The sequence below is a fragment of the Armigeres subalbatus genome, chromosome 2, assembly GCF_024139115.2.
Source record: "Armigeres subalbatus isolate Guangzhou_Male chromosome 2, GZ_Asu_2, whole genome shotgun sequence".
NCBI lineage: Eukaryota > Metazoa > Arthropoda > Insecta > Diptera > Culicidae > Armigeres > Armigeres subalbatus.
Genome location: NC_085140.1, coordinates 51,349,530 through 51,364,900, shown reverse-complemented (window position 1 = coordinate 51,364,900; position 15,371 = coordinate 51,349,530). Strand labels below are relative to the sequence as shown.

The following is a 15,371-nucleotide window of genomic DNA, read 5'->3' as shown; positions in this document are numbered from 1 at the left end:
GCTGGCACTCGGACGATGATCAGCCGCCCCTAACATGGAGAACAGACGCTGTTGTGAGCCGATCCTGACATGGAGAACAGACGCTCAATAAGATTTGCACCTCCGGAGAGGAGCAAACCCCCTTCCCTGTCAGCATACGACCATAGTTCCCACTGGTTGGTTACCCGATCTTCCTAAGGTTGATCGTATCCTGGCCAGCACCGCGGGGAGGTAGGAATAGGAGTTGCTGGGTAAGAGGCTAAGGACCGCGAGATGGGGTCTATTTTATTCCTTCTGGTACGCTTTACCCAGCATTTGCCGTGCCATTTGGTTTGTGTATTTGGTGTTGTTATTTTTCTGCTGAATGATATGATGTTGCATTTCTTTACATTTAGTTGCAATAGGCTTTTTCTGCACCATGTATAAAACATCTGTATTTCATTCTGGAATACGATTATGTCGCCTTCATTTTTTATTTCCATAAATAACTTTATGTCATCGGCATAAATTAAAAGCTTTATATTTTTGAGAATGAAGGAAATGTCATTTACATACAATATAAATAAAAGAGGGACAAGATGGGAGCCTTGTGGAACTCCTGAAGTGACTTGAATGGGATTGGATTTCTTTCTATTAAATTTAATTATTTGTTGCCGGTCTGTGAGGTAAGATTCAATCCATCTAAGGAGTCCTGGCTCAATTCCATTTTTTTGCAATTTGAAGAGTAAAACCCAGATTAATCCACCTAGCGTTGGTGGTGCCTTTCTCGCATTTAGTTAAGACACCAACCTTATATGGGGTTTAAATGGTCCGATGTAGCATTTTCTTCATAACTTTTAAACGCAATGACCGATCGTTATAAAATTCAATAGTGATCAACAAGGCTTTGTCCTCTGTCGAATGAAACTTGTTGCGAGAAAATCGGTTAAGGATTACTATACGAAAAGTTGTCTAATGTTTTTTATAGCTTTTGTGCACACACATACACACACATACACATACATACACACGGACAGACAGATATGTGCTCAGCTCGTCGAGCTGAGTCGATTGGTATATAATACTATGGGTCTCAGAGGCTTCTATAAAAAGTTCGTTTGCGGAGTGAAATGATAGCCTTTCGGTACAACTTAGTTGTACGAGAAAGGCAACAATGGTATGTCAATGCGATCAAACGCCTTGCTAAAGTCAGTGTACAGAGCTTCCACATAGTTACCATTATCCATCGCATGAAGAGTATAATCAATGAATTCTATTAAATTTGTAGCGGTTGAGCGATCTTTAAAAAATCCGTGCTGTTTATTTGTAATTCTGTTTTTAAGTTGTGAAAATAATTTTTCATTAATAATAGATTCATAAAGTTTGGGAATGCAAAAGATAATGGCTATTCCACGGTAATTACGAATGTCCGATTTTGTGCCCGATTTGAAAATGGGCACAAGCTGAGACGAGACCTGCAAAGATAGGGTGACCATATGGTATCCTAAAGGAGGACATGTCCTCCTTTTTCATTAAAAATCAGATGTCCTCCTTTTTCGCTCAAATGTCCTCCTTTTTGGATATTTTCAAAAAATAACTTTTTTCTGCTGTAATTCTAGTTTTTTAAACAATACTGCAACTGAGATCCATTCGCAAATTAATCGTTGCACATATTATGGTGTTTTGCTTTCTAATATGAAATATTTTCCCTTAAGTTTTTTAATAAAATCAATGCTAATATCGGAAATTAAATGCTTGAGTTACAGTAACACAGATGTCGAAGATAACAAAAGAATAGGTCCTATTGGTAAAATGGATTAGGAAAATGCAAATACTTCGCACGATTTTCAACGAGTAAACATCCATCGAATTGCCCTTCGACGCATCGCACGGTACGTTTCTTGAATATGTGCGGCAAAGAGTAGCCTCTGTGCCATACCTAGAATGGAATATAAATCTGAACTAATCTGAACAGTTAAGTTTCTTTAGTCTAAATCTGAATAGTTTTAATTTTCTTCATTTACGAACTTGGTGATACAGTTAACAATATCATTCTCATTTACATGCCTTAAATTGTGATTCTCAATGGCATTCAAGAAAAAAATTCCACTGGTCTACTAAGCATCGAACACAAGTCCTTATAGAAAATAATGTTCAGTCAGTTATCTATTGACAAATTTTCAGAATTGTATGCGATGAGCTGTTCTTGTTAAAATTCTGCTCACAGTTGATTTCAAAATTAGTTTAAGCTAAAATCTTACCATTATAAAGTAGGTGCTTGCAGTTTATAACTAGAAAGTGATATAGACTATAATGACAGTTAAGAATATATCCACTTGCTCATTGTTATACGATCTCTTGTTTGCTAGATTACTTGCTGGTTCTTACAAAAACTTCTTCCAATGAACATTAGTGTGCAAAACTCTAACAAATATAATATTTTTAATCATATTAAAAACCAAAAATCGATCGATGTTTTAAATGTCCTCCTTTTTAACCAAATGTCCTCCTTTTTCGCTACGATTTGGGTGAATTGTCCTCCTTTGGAAAAATTTCATATGGTCACCCTATGCAAAGACGGCTTCTTTTTTCTTGTTTTGACACTTCTTTTCATCACAGTTGATCATCGATTCTCAACTGTTTCCTTGAGTGTTTCACCTAAATCCCGGGTAGAATCTTCTGAGCCCAATAAAAGTGTTTGTGATTTACGGATTTGTAAACTATTTTTTATAAAGATTTTCCTATCGGAAATAAAACACGTATTCATAACTGTTAAATATTAAGCTGTCCGACTTTTCTAGAATACTTTCAAAGTGAAAAAGTACTCGTAAAACAAAATCATTCGGAATACTTTTTGAGGGATACCAATACTTTTACACAAAAAGGTGCTGGTTGCATCTGACAATTCGTGACAGCGCTTGCTGGTTGCAGATGAAGTTACATTTTTTCCTCTTTGCAAGTCCCGTCCCAGGGCACAAGGTAAGAGCTTTTCCATACCCTGGGAAAACTTCCGGATTCCAGTGACAATCTGAAGAGCCAAAATAAAGGTGCCGTCAACTCTTAAGCCAGAATCTTCAAAAATACCGGTGGAATGCCGTCAGGGCCAGAGCCTTTAGATGCTGTTTTCGTATTACAGGTAAAATTCGATATAACGTACATATCGATTTCAAAGTTGTACGTTATATCGAATTATACGTTATATCGAAGAATGGCTAATTATTTTTATTTTACACTACTTAAATGTTGTACTATTATGTACTTTATGGGCGAATATTATTTTTTCATATAAGGCTCAGCTAGCAATGTGAAACAACTTTTCTTATGAACAATTCCTACAAGCTTGTTCTTTATTAAGAAAAATGACCCGAAGAGTTGAATTCATCATTTTATATCTGTATAAAGCACAGAAAATAAGAGGCTAAGAGACACAGGAAAAATAAGGCACACCGTTTGCATGAATATTCATCATTCCGCGATCTTTAGTGGATTTAAACTAGGGCACGATGGTGCACGTGACTCGCCAAATTGAATATTTTCACTTATATACGCCAAAATTATTCTGAAACAAAATCTGATATCACACCAATTTTGATTAATTTTAATCCAATGGAATTTGTAGAGAAGTTTCTGAATAAAAGTCTGGAGAAATGTAGGATTTTTTCATCAGAAATTCCTTTGATATTTTTTTCTGAGACTCTTGGAGTATCTTCTTCTTTTCTTCAATAAAACCTTACAAAATACCTGAATTCTATCCGATATTTTGTTGGATGTACTTTCAAGAAATTTTAATACTTCCTTGAAGATATTTCCAACTGAATGTTTGATGGATTTTTTGATGGAATTTTCAACGAAATTGTTAAAAGATTCCTATTTCCCAAGAAATTCCAAATGGTATTTCCAAACTATTTCCCAAAGGAATTCCTAAAAAATGAAAGCATTCACGTGAGGATTTTTCGCTGGTATTACCGAAAAACATTCCAAAGGAATTTTCTCAGAACTGTTTAAAGAAGTTCTGGATATTCTGAAGAAAATTCCAGAGGATTCTCCGAATTCCAAAAATGATAGATAGCTGCTGAAAAAACTGAGGAATATCATAAGTAATTTCCTGCAGAAAGTTCTGAAAGATTTGCTAGAGTTCTAAAGGAATTTCTGGAGAACTTTTTCGAAATACAGATTTTTTTTTGATTTTTATTAACCTCTTTTTTTATTTAGAAATTCAGTTCAACGCTAACAGGATTTTCCGAACGAATTTCTGAAGGAATTTCTTAAGGTATTTGTGAAAGATCTCCGTAGGGGTTTCTAGTGGAATTCCTAAAGGAGCTCTTACATGAATTTCTGAAAAAAATCAAAAAAAAATCTGAAGCAAATTCCGAAGAAATTTCTAGGCGAATTTTCAAAACCCTAATAATTTTCTGAAGGAATTTGTGAAGAAATTCCAAAACGAATCCCCAATGGAATTTTCTAAAGAATATCCGAAAGAATTGCCAAAATATTTTCCGTAGATATTTCTAAAGGAGTTTTGGAAGGTATATCCAGAGAATGTTTAAAAGAAATTCGTGAATATATTGCAAAATAAATGATTCGAAGAATTTCCGAAAGAATTCCAGGAGGAAGTTTTGAATTCCGGAGAATCTCCTGAGGTAGATTCTGAAGTAATTCTTAAAATTCATTCTTTCAATTTTTGAAAAAAACATTGAGGAGGAATTAAAAAATGATTTTTAGATTTTTTTCCGAAGTTGTTCCCGGATTTTCCAAAGAAATCCCTGGGGAAATTTCTGAAGGAAATCTTGAAACAATGCTCAAAGAAGTTCTTGAAGAAATCTAAGAATGTTGGAAGTTCCTTCAGGAGCTCAATTTAAAAATCCTTCAGGAATTTGTAATTATCGGGTAAGTATGCTCAGCACTATACTGAGACTCTCTAAACCGACGGCCTCAAGGTCGGCACGCTCACATCAAGCAACTCGCAATCAGGATACTCTGGCAATCAAATGCAGGGAAAAACCACAGAGCTCTACTTTGCGACACTTTATTCACTTCTGTCTTCAGTCTCTCATAAAGCTAGTTAACCTGTCTTCAGATCTCCTCATCCTGGCAGCACTGCACCACTACTTTTCTTTCATTCCTTCCTTCTGTGGCCGACGATCCGGCAGCGAGCAACTCTGTTCGCTGTGGGCTTCCCGGTAGTCTAGCCGGGGTGGCTTGGGGATCTTCCCCGCTCCTTGCTTCGCTGCAACTCGACCAATAAGAAAGCCGAATATCGGCGGAAACAATGCCAGATTAGGCCGACTACGGAACCAGGGAATGACGACTATTCTTGCTGGGGTTCTTGCTTCTCTACTCTTAAATTTCCAACTATGGTAACTTGGTAACATCCGTTCGCTTGAAAATACTTTGGAATAGTGACCGCATCCCATGCTTTTCCAGGTCAATCACTTCGTCTCATATACTCAATCCAGTAGAAACCCGAAATTGGGTGCTAGCGAAGTTGGATTTTTCTCACAATCCGTACGTTAAACCTAACTTCGGAAGTGGTGCGTTGAATAGCGCTTCGCGATATGAAAACAGCGCACCACTTTCGAAGTTAGGTTTAACGTACGGATTGTGAGAAAAATCCAACTTCGCTATCCCCCAATTCCGGGTTTCAACTGGATTGAGAATAGTATCAGCCCAATTACGCCACCCCTTAATGGCTACTTAACGAAGGTGCTTCTGGCCCTCTGGCGTTGGGTGGAGGACTATGGTGAGGGGTTGGATGCGATCTTATAGGGTGGTGAAGGCTAATCATGCCCCGCTCTACTGCAATTGCTAAAGTACTGGGAAAACCTACACATAAAGACGAGTTTTACCTGCCATTCACAAACAATTCACGCATTAGACTACATTTTCATACATTTCTCGGCAACACTCATTACATAACCATTACTTACAAATTCATTTAGAAATGCCCCAGAAGTTTCTTTGAATTTTTTCTAGAACTTTTTGTCAAATTCCAGAGATAATTTCTAAAAGTATTGCACAAGGAGTTTCCGTGGGAATTCCTGCCGGAATGTCTGGAGGTCTTAGGATTTTCTGGAAAGAAATTAAAGAAAGAATTCAATGTGGAAGTATTGACCCAATGTCTAAGGGAAATTCCGAAAGAATTCCTGGGAGAATTTTCGAAGGAATTACTGGATTCATTTCTGGAAGATGTATTGAAGAAATCCCTTCGGGATTCGCCGAAGAAATTCTTGGAGTAATCACCAAAGAATTTTTTGGAGGAATTTTAGAATAAATTACTGGTGCTTTTTCCTAAGGAACAACTGCCTGGGGCTATTTTCAAAGGAAATCCATAAGAAATTCCAGATGTTACAACTTAAGAAGGAATTCTGGAAGTAGTTCCTGAAGGAATTTCCGAAGGAATTCCTGTAGAAATCTAGGATTTTCTTCGCAAATTCTATTTGGAGTTCCTTCCCAAATTCCTTTATGAATTTCTTGAAAATGCATTCAGGAAACTCCTATAGAAATTATTTTAGGTCAACGGGTCAAATGGGGGTGAGAATGGATCACTGTTTCTACTACTTAAAATGTTTGAAGAATAGATTGAATGTAACTGAGGGGAAGAAGACTAAAAAATATAAGAGAACTTTTTGAACGATTTTGCCTTACGACTTCCAGACTGCCGGTGAGAGCAATGAACCATTCTCACCCCCAGTCCCAATGTCACACCCGATGACGGCAGTTTTTTTATTACTTCATTAATTCAATCAGATTTTTTTTTCAAGAATTGATTCGGAAATTCTTTTTGGAACTCTGTTAGAATTTCCTACAGGAATTCCTTCACCAAATTCGCCAGAAATTAATTTGGAAGCTCCTTTAGGAATTTTTCTCTGAAAATCAGTAAAACAGTAATTAATGCCTCTAGCTGATAAAATTGGACTCCATGCAATAATGTCATCTCTACATAAATGATCAGAACAATTTAGTAAATTATTTTGTAATAACTACCCAAATAAAAATTATTTCTCAAAGTGTACGTTATAACGGGGAAAAATGTACGCTATATCGTTTGACGTTATCAGGCCTGGGATTTGTCACCTTCATACAGAAAAACCATGAGACAAAACCAAAGAGAAAACAGTCACCTCAAACTGGACAACACAACCTAACCAACGTAGCTCGATACAGCGTACTACTGGTCTCTCACTCCGACAAGACATTTTGAAACTTGTCACATACCTATTTTGTTACGATATATTTGTCGTGTGACGCTTTCCATCGCGACTAAGGTTTTGCACAACCAGACGGATTAGAATAGTTGTCATGGTTATTGACAAAAAAGTTCGTCATGTCACCTTTGAGTTTTGTCGCGACAAAAATTGTTGTCGTTGTCAGCAAAATGTTGTCATTATGAATTGATGACAAGATGTGGGGAAACCACTGAAATGGTGTGGTTTCTGGGTTTTACAGCAGTTGAAGTCGAGCTCATTATAAAAACGGCTAATATGTACGGAATAATAATAATGTGTCGAATTTTGGCTCCTCCTGTTTAACCAAAATGCGTCATTTAATTACATATCTAAAATGTATGTTTAAAAGTCACGAATGGTTTGAAACTATCTATATCCGGAAATCTTTTAAGCGGGCCATTAACACTCGAGCACACAAGCTGTTGTATTTTGAACATCATAAACCAAAAACATATCACGCTGTACATAGCATGAACAAGCCCTCATGAGCGTTTCATGACCGTACACTTATTACGTACTTTAACATTGGAGGGGGCTTCGAAAAACACAGAAAAATGCACCGTAATAAGTGTACGGCCCCACAACAGCGCGTGGCTAGCGATTAAAATTTAATACTCCGCCCAAGTTAACGTGCAGTAATTCCAATCAATCAAAAATGTGTCGAATGTTCCTAAATTGCCCCTAATGTAGGATATACGCTTAAATAAAATTCCGTATTTCTCTTATACATATTGCAGTCAAATAACCGTCTATCAGGTAATTGCTACAAACCGTGTACCGTTAAAACCGGGTAAATTGCAAAACCGCGTAAAATGACTTTATCAAAATCGCTGTTTCGTATGCTCTGATTTTTTTCAAACCCAAGTGAACAAAATCGGTTAAAAAAACAGCATCAATACAAAACCTTGAAAAGGATTGAAAAGTACGAAAACTCCATAAACCGCGTGAAAAACGAGCAAACTTGCGTTGCGTTAAATGGTTCAGTTATTCTACACTGGGGGATCTTTCTATGTGCAAGAGACACTTGTTTTTTTGTTTATGTATTAGGGTAAATGATGTATCTTGGACAAGCGCAGGACATTCATTAGAAAATATATCGAGATTGAATAGTATAAACCAATTGAAAACCACTAGCTTCATCCAAATACATAACCTATGATTAGTCTTGTGTCTCCATTGCCCAATTTTTGAGTAAATTACGTTTACAAGGTGTAAACTGTGATATACTGCGAACTGAAATATTTTAAATATTTTCTTTTTGGACATCAAATATATAATTTCGACATGGAAAATGAATATATTTTGGACAGAGTCATTTTCTCCTTATTTAAAAATGGCCACCTACAGATGTCAATGGTATGACATGGCCTACACGTATCCACATTCATTTAAATGCATTTATTTGCTTAACTGACATAGATTAAACCAGAAATTAACATTGTTTCGCAATCTTATCGATATCATTGAAAACAGCCTGAGAGTTGGCAATTATTGGTTCATCCATGTACTGTACATGGGGTGACCAATAAGTTCATGTTAAGCGATTGGAATATGTTAGTATCTCAATTACAATCAAACTTTGGCCGCAGGACCTCAAGATTGCCGTTTGAACCAATTTAAACGTGTTTCAGGTGCATGTTACGAAGAGTCCTATACTGCATGTTCTCCTGCATACAGACGAGAAGTATACAATGATCATACTTCTCTTCATATCTGAAATTGATCAAAGAAGCTCAGGCTTGTCCAAAATATATCATTTACCCTATTATGTACGTAACAACGCAAAAATTGAATAAAATGTCTTATTTCTAAACAGAAAATCTGTCAAGAGAACAAAGAAATAATTAATTATAAAGTGCTCTTTTCAGTATGATATTTCAAATTTGTCCGCTGCTATTGCTCCTCCACGCAGATGGACAACCAGAAGATGCGACATAACTTACTTTCGGGACCAATGTTGTGTCGTGCACAGAGCCGAAAGTGCATGCGTTGTCACACTTTTGTCGCAGATGTGTGCTCTAACAAGACATACAACAAAAGCAAATTGTCGCGGTTGGAAAAAGTTGTCATCTGGTCGTGGGGATCCAGTCGTGCGACAAAAAACTGGAAGTTGACAAGTTTTTTTTGACTGACCATGTTTTTATGTATCTTGTCAGGTGTCACTGACAAACGCGACAATTCCCAGGCCTGGACGTTATATCGAGTGTACGTTATATCGGGGGTACGTTATATCAAAGATTACCTGTATACTCTTCAAATGCTACATCAATTGCTAGTTTTAATTGATCGCAGATGTCTAAATATTTTTCCAAATTTTCATTCAAATTGTCTAGTTTGTAATTTTTATGTAATTTTTGTTTGCGATTCCTTAAATATTTTATGTCTATTATACCAAATTGGATATTTCGAATTTCCGATCGAATTTTGATTAAAATCTCCATAAATATGTACTTTGACTTCAGGTGGAAGTTGCGATAAAATTTCTTCTGCAGTTTTTAAAAAGTTTTCATAAGAAATTGTTTGCGCATGGTCCGGTGGAAAATACACAGAAGAGAAAACATGGGTTTCTCCTGCAATATTAGATTTCGCCCAGACGTGTTCAAAGTTCTTGTATTTTTTGGTAGTTATTATTTCTGAATCAAAATTTGTGAAGATTGCAATTAGAACTCCACCGCCAGACTTTTTGTTAGATTCTGAAAAATCGCGGTCATCCCTGAATACATTAAAGCTACTTCGTGTTCGTTATCGTTTCCGATGGGGTTATATGATATTTCCTTATGCGAAAAATACGAGTAGGGCTGAATAAATTGTGAAAAACTAAAATTAAGATTCTAATGGATATTTCGCATAGGCAGTTCACAACGCGAATTTTCGCCTACTATGCAGGACAACGTCTGCCGGGTCGACTAGTTTGAAATAAATGTTGAATCAACAATATTATTTTTATTGGTCGAAGCTTATATACTTATAGTATACAATCTTTCACTCCCACAAACACAACAATAATGGATTGTTGAAACAATAATCATTCTTATTACTGCCAAAATAATGCGAAATTCTTTTTTGTTTTTATGTTCATGTTTATTATACTACATATATATAATAGCCCTGTTTGTCTGTCCGGTGACTAGCCAACCAGACGCAGCACGCGGGGAAATTCTCACAAAAAATAAAATATTTGACACTTCAATTCCTTTTACTATCAGATGCAGAAAACAAAACCAGTGACAATCTTAGACAACCAGACACAGCATTTGATGACAAAAATGACAGACAACAGACGTTCAAAATTTTGATTGAAAATAAAAAACACTTGCCACGGGCGCTACTGCGTCCACAAATAAACTAGTTTTTAAAATAGTTTTCTCTGCGTTTTGTTCAATTGGGTGAAAGTTATGAACCAAGAACAGAAGGGTGCCGACAACCGGCTACCTTACCCTACATGTAATCGTTTCTGATACTCAAGGATTAGAACGCGTTTTCATGTATTGAATAAAACAAATAAAACACTGTTGTTCAGTGGACTGGCAAGGCAAAGATAGCATTGCTTGTATAGTTCTTATATAGAGCTTGTACAACATAGATTCTTGCAGTTCTTGTAAGCATTAGTTTGGGTGTAAATAGATTCTCAGTACAATGTGTGTTTAGTTGAAAGACTGGAAAAGACTATCTAACAATTTTTTTTTTTAATTCCAGATGATACGTCCTCCTTCAGTAATTACCATCATTGGTATTTTCATGTTGGGAAACACCACGTCGTACCACACCATAGAAAGTATCAAAACCGACAACCCTATCACCAACGAAGCAATGTATGCAGAATATCCAAACCTGCGCGAACTGGACATGAGCAACCAGACAGAGTTTGAATTTCCCAAAAATCAAGTGTTGCTTTCACACGACGAATTGTCCTCATATATATGCAATAGTTGCGGAGTACACTCCATCTATAAGTCATCGCTGTCAAAATTGCCCCATCTAACGTCGCTAGAGTTGAGAAAAAACTCTCTCGAATACATCCACCCCGATTCATTTGCCCACAACTCCCGGTTGGACAAAATCGTGTTGGCTGACAACGAACTGATCACCTTTAACGAAGAAAGCAACCTACGACACATAGACTCTCTTTCAATATTAGACTTAAGTCTAAACGTCAAACTGGATCTTAATCAAGTAAAGCTGAGAAGCGAAAGATTAATGATTTTCAGTTGCAACAATTGCCATACCTCATATTTGGATCAAAACACGTTTGCCGGCATGCCTAGGATTACGCAAGTCTCACTGATGGATAACTTGATCGAGCGAATCGATTATGCCGCCATAGATTCCCTTAGCTATATAAAGTCCCTCATCCTCGATGGTAACCGTCAGTTAAAGTTTTTACACATCACATCCGGATCGCTGAAACGACTGAGCGCTCAAAACTGTTCAATAGAAGGAGTTATATACACTGAAAATCTTCCAGCTCTGGAGTCCCTGAATGTTCGAGGAAATCGAATTACTCATCTGGAAGAGCTACAACTACTGGAAAGCCAGAATATCGAAATATTGCTGTTGGATGATAATGAAATCAGAAAGATTCCTGTCGTTCTCATAAAATTGCCAAGATTGCAACAGCTGTGCATTGACCAAAACTTGTTGCAACCATATGAACATACGAAAGAGGTGGCTTTGGTGTATAAAATAAGACATCTGCGCAAGGATTGCTACTCCGACAAGGATTTCTTCCACCAATTTGAGTATAGCCTACCGAGTGAACACGGACGTGCAGTTTATAGGAAGAAACCAGATCAACCTGTTACCAACAATGAAACTATAGACTTATCCAACAAGGACATCGTTTATATAGAACAGGATTACCTCATCGATTTTCGTACTGCGAAGGAATTGTTATTCGACAATAATCATAGGTTTAATTTAAGAGAATTGCAGATTTTTCTAAGCAGTACATCATTGGAAATTATGTCCATGCAAAACTGCTCTATAACTGCTCTATACGACACCTCATTTGCCAAATTACCTAGCTTGAAAATCATATATCTTCAAGGAAACAATATTAAGGCTCTGCATCATTCAATTTTTATGAAAAATCCAGCAGTAACCTTAATTGACTTAGCAAACAATGAGCTGGAGTTTATATCCTTCACAGCATTTAAAGACCATGTTAACTTGGAGACCCTCAAACTAGATGGGAACAGAAACTTGACTGGCTCCAATAATAGTTTTCTTCAAAGCCCATCTTTGCGTAACTTGAGCTGTGCATCATGTGCATTTACCCGATTAAACAATACGACGTTTGCTTTGTTGCCTAATTTAAGGGAATTGAACCTTCAACACAACGCCATAGAATTCGTTGAAGCCGGCGGGCTGCGTCACATGCCACGACTGAAATATCTCAATTTGAGAAACAATCCTCTGAAGTCGTTTAGCCCCTTTCTGGATCAACTGAGTCATCTGCACACACTTTGTCTGGACTGCCATACACTCGATGGTACCACGCTGGACCGTTTAGAAGCCCGTATCAATCGAGTGACGGAATTGGAAAAAGGTTGTAAAGACGACAAGTTATCCGAAAATTTAAGGAGAAGAAGCAACAGCAGAGCGTCTAGAACATCGGTACAGAAAAAAGCTATACAAGAATCCTCCATTGTTTACATGGCGTATGAAATAAGCCAACCATCGGCGGATTTTGTTAAGACGTCTAATCTTCCGCTGCTAATAGCCCTGATCACGTTAGTGCATGTCTATTGGCGATTTTATTGCTTTGTAAATCGAGACTGCATTGTGCATTCGATTTTGACGTCCCGCCCGCAGTGGGCTTCCATCGTATGTAAATATGCTCCAGCTAGAGATGTCGCAAATTAATCGATTACTTCGATTAATCGATTCATCGTTGTGATAATCGATTAATTTTGAATCGATTACTTTACAATGATTAATCGATTCAATAATCGACAAGAATCAAGAGTAATCGATTAGCAACTAATCGATTAATCGGGATTTTACGACATCTCTAGCTCCAGCTATGCGTATAGAACAGCCGGATGACAAACAGCTATGCTTCTGGCTCCAGCATAAAATTCACGTTATTATTTTGCTGTGGGCGTTATTTTCTGATACAATATTATTACCCAATATTCAAATTTGTTTTGCACCGTACTAACCGTGTTGTGTTGAATAACGGTCTTATTACAATTAAATTGAAAAACGAACACATTTTTCACGGCACGGAATACGTGGTACATAACGATAATAGTAATAAATTCATTCAAATCGCTTAACAACAATTACCCCATCACAGAAAATTAGTCCTGAAATGATGTTTTTGTTTACTAATTTTGAATTGTCAGTGGGGCCCACCGCGCGCTAACCCCAGAGATGTTAGCCACCATTTTTTCCCATTGGAGAGATAGGCGATGACAGTAGGGTGGTATAGAATGCTTCTTTCTCGTCGTCGTCGTCTCGCTTCGTGGCATTCACATTGACAGTCCAGAGCCGATTATGAATGTACACGTAAAAAAAATTAATGTTAAGGTACACCGGAGCAAGTTGAAACGGTTTTTTCAAAGTTGAACTTTGAAGTGCTTTAAAAAAATCGCTTTTTAATAAATTTTAAATCCGTTTGCGGTGTTTGCTAGTTCGGGCCAAATATTATACATAAAAACTAAGCAACCTCACCTAAATTTTTTATAAATATTTTGTAAATTGAAATTACTTTTTTATGTGCATCGTTTCAACTTGCCCCGCGTATCGGGGCAAGTTGAAACACTGCGCTACATACAGAGATAAGCTATTTTTCCGTATTAAAATCACAATATATGTACTCAGTGAGACTCAGGATGCACGAGGTTGTAATGGTGACTAAATTTGCATAAGAGTCCCACGTAGTTTTTTTGATAATTTTGATTTTCTTTCTAGAAACTAGCTGAAAATTGTCTCCTGCTTAAGAAAAACTGATAACATAGCAGGCTTTGTTCTAAAAATTTTAAAACCAAATCCCAAATTGTGTTGCCTCATCTTGATATTTACTCGCATAAAAGTCACTTTCCAGACATTGATATTCTTTTATTCAAAAAATAAACCTAAATATGGTCCATTCAATTGTCTCATATCAATATATACCGTGCGACATCGAAATCCTTACTCTAGACTAGACTATAGAAATCGAATGCAAATGAAACGTTTACCATTGACAAGGGGACATGAAGGCTTCTACTTTTGAAGTGTTTCACATTTACACATAAAAACTACGAAAAACATGAGAAAAATATGAATTAAACCAACTACTCCTGAATCGAAATCCGTCCACCGCGCACGGATTTTGAATCAAAGGATCATAATCCGTACAGCTATTTTTAAACTAAATATTTAAATTGAAGCAGACTGATTAAACAAACTACCATTGTAAATAGTTCAATACGCACCTTGAAAAGCTATCCCTTCGATTTGTAGTCCGCTTATCTTACGTAATGATTCGCAATTAGCAATTAAAACACAGTTACTTCTGGTGCATTTATGCTCTACCCGTAGAACAATGGCGGCAGAAACTCCGCGTTATGCAGGTGGCGACTTGTTTTTGACTTTTGTTGGTTTAATTTCAAAGCCTACTTTCCATTTCAGTGCCCTAAAAGCTTACTATCAAGTATCTGAATTTTAGAAGAAAAAAATAATTGCGAGGGAGACGTTTTGAATCGTTGTTTCAACTTGCCCCGCACCACACATTTCTATTTGCCCCGATGGGTTTAAATTGCGGAGCAATTTCAAACGACCGAAATACAAAAATTAAAACGGATCTCCCATCGATTTTTCATAATCATTATGCTTGTTCAACATTGAATGATTACCTACTGTGAAAATTTGAGGAAAGCACCCTTTCAAACATCATTTTGAGACCTGTTTTATTGGCACGTCAAAAAGTTGGTTAAAATTTTGCGAAGGGCGAAAAATAAACATAGGCAGGGATTGCGTTTTTGTAGCTGCAATCTTCCGGGAATGGCAGTCAGAAGGTGCGTTCAGGGGAGTAGTTTGTTCTAAAAAATAATCAGGGTATTGGGTCATTTCCGATCGAAAATACAGCTTCCGTTTCAACTGACCCCGCATTTCAACTTGCCCCGGTGTACCTTATTTATTATTAAGATTTCTAATACTTTTTTGCCAAAACAGGCGCTTAATGATATGTATAAGAAA

At 36.9% G+C, this 15,371-nt stretch overlaps 1 protein-coding gene across 1 annotated transcript in view; it reads left to right on the top strand.

The window, feature by feature from the left end:
* LOC134208971 (protein artichoke-like) overlaps nucleotides 1-15,371 on the top strand; it is a 50,296-nt gene that overhangs the window by 23,954 nt on the left and 10,971 nt on the right. The window contains exon 2 of the mRNA XM_062684945.1: nucleotides 10,881-12,916. Within this exon, the coding sequence (XP_062540929.1) occupies nucleotides 10,881-12,916 (2,036 nt within the window). The remainder of the gene's footprint in view (nucleotides 1-10,880; nucleotides 12,917-15,371) is intronic.